Source organism: Entamoeba invadens, assembly GCF_000330505.1.
Source record: "Entamoeba invadens IP1 unplaced genomic scaffold scaff_1105074724655, whole genome shotgun sequence".
NCBI lineage: Eukaryota > Evosea > Mastigamoebida > Endamoebidae > Entamoeba > Entamoeba invadens.
The window spans coordinates 1-1,248 of NW_004440211.1; the positions used below are offsets into that span (position 1 = coordinate 1).

General features: G+C 29.7%; 1 protein-coding gene across 1 annotated transcript; it reads right to left on the reverse strand.

Moving 5' to 3' along the window:
* Positions 1 to 615: 615 nt before the first annotated feature.
* On the reverse strand, positions 616 to 1,142 carry EIN_174860 (hypothetical protein; the record flags this gene model as incomplete). Its single annotated transcript, XM_004255333.1, has 2 exons — positions 616 to 1,070; positions 1,112 to 1,142. The coding sequence occupies 2 exons, from the start codon at positions 1,140 to 1,142 to the stop codon at positions 616 to 618; spliced, it is 486 nt and encodes a 161-aa protein (XP_004255381.1).
* Positions 1,143 to 1,248: the final 106 nt, after the last annotated feature.

Genomic DNA, 1,248 nt, shown 5'->3' on the forward strand with positions numbered 1-1,248 from the left:
CAACTTCTTCTCTGTTCGATCATTGATCATAAATCTAGATTGAGACTATCAGTAACAAGTCTCCTTTAGTTTCAAAGGACTTGACATAAATCTCTTTAAAATGGTTTCTCATCACAAGTCTTTTTTCTCTTTTACAAAAAGTAAACCTGCTTGATTTGATAAACTTGTTTGATTCAAATAAAAGTTTTCATTATACAATTAAATTTATTATAAATTATATTATAAAATTAAATTATAATTATTTAGTATATTATATGATTAATATTAGTTATTGTATAATTAATTACCCATAATATTAAATTATGTATATATCTATTAATTTATAGTATAATTTTATTAAATTAGAGGGTGAGGTTTAAAAAAAGGATGTCGGTTGATTCCTTAATCATTCCAATAGCCCTCCTTCCTGCCCGTTCACGGTGATGGGTGGGTCGTTTTATAGTTTTATTTGATATTGTTGAAAATGAATTATAATATAGTAAAAACCCTTCCCGAAATATTACATTTTTTAATACTGTTTTATCAATAAAAAACACACCCGAAATATTGGAGGTTTTTTTGTTTGTTTATTAATAAAAGTGTTTTGTTTAAACAAATCGAATTAAAAATTAGTAATTAGTTTTTCAGAGCATCCCCGACATCCATGTAAGCAACTTTCTTTTCAACGCTCATGTTTGCTCTATCAAGTTGTCCAATTTTATTAAAAGATCTTTCAACTGGGCAAGTGGTTGGACTCTTAGCATTCATCTTTTTCACAAGATTGAATAAACATGGGAATTGATTCTTTTCTTCTTGAGTCATCAAAGCAAACAAGGTGTTCAAAGTTAGTTTTTTGACTGGGCAACTTTTTAAGAAATCTTCTGCTTCTTTTTTGAATAAAGCACTTATGTGCTTTCTGTGTTGAATGGCGTTTGCTCTCTTTTCTTTAACAATTTCACTACTGCTGCAATCTTCAGCGATATCTGTTGCTTCTGTTTGATCTGTACTTGTTAATTTCACTTGTTTAACAAGAGTACGTATCGCCTCAGTAGCATCAGCCCTTTCTTCACTTTCCAACCTGTTTGCAATTTCTTCAATTTTTTCAATGTTGGCACAGTACCAATCTTGAAACCTTTGAACTTCCGCTTTTGGTTCTTGGTCATCACTTTCCTCGAATGATTTTGCATCAAAGTTGTTGTTAATTTTGATGTTTACTACAAGTTCTTTTCCTTTGAGTTTTCTTTGTAATTTCCCGAAATTTGCCATATT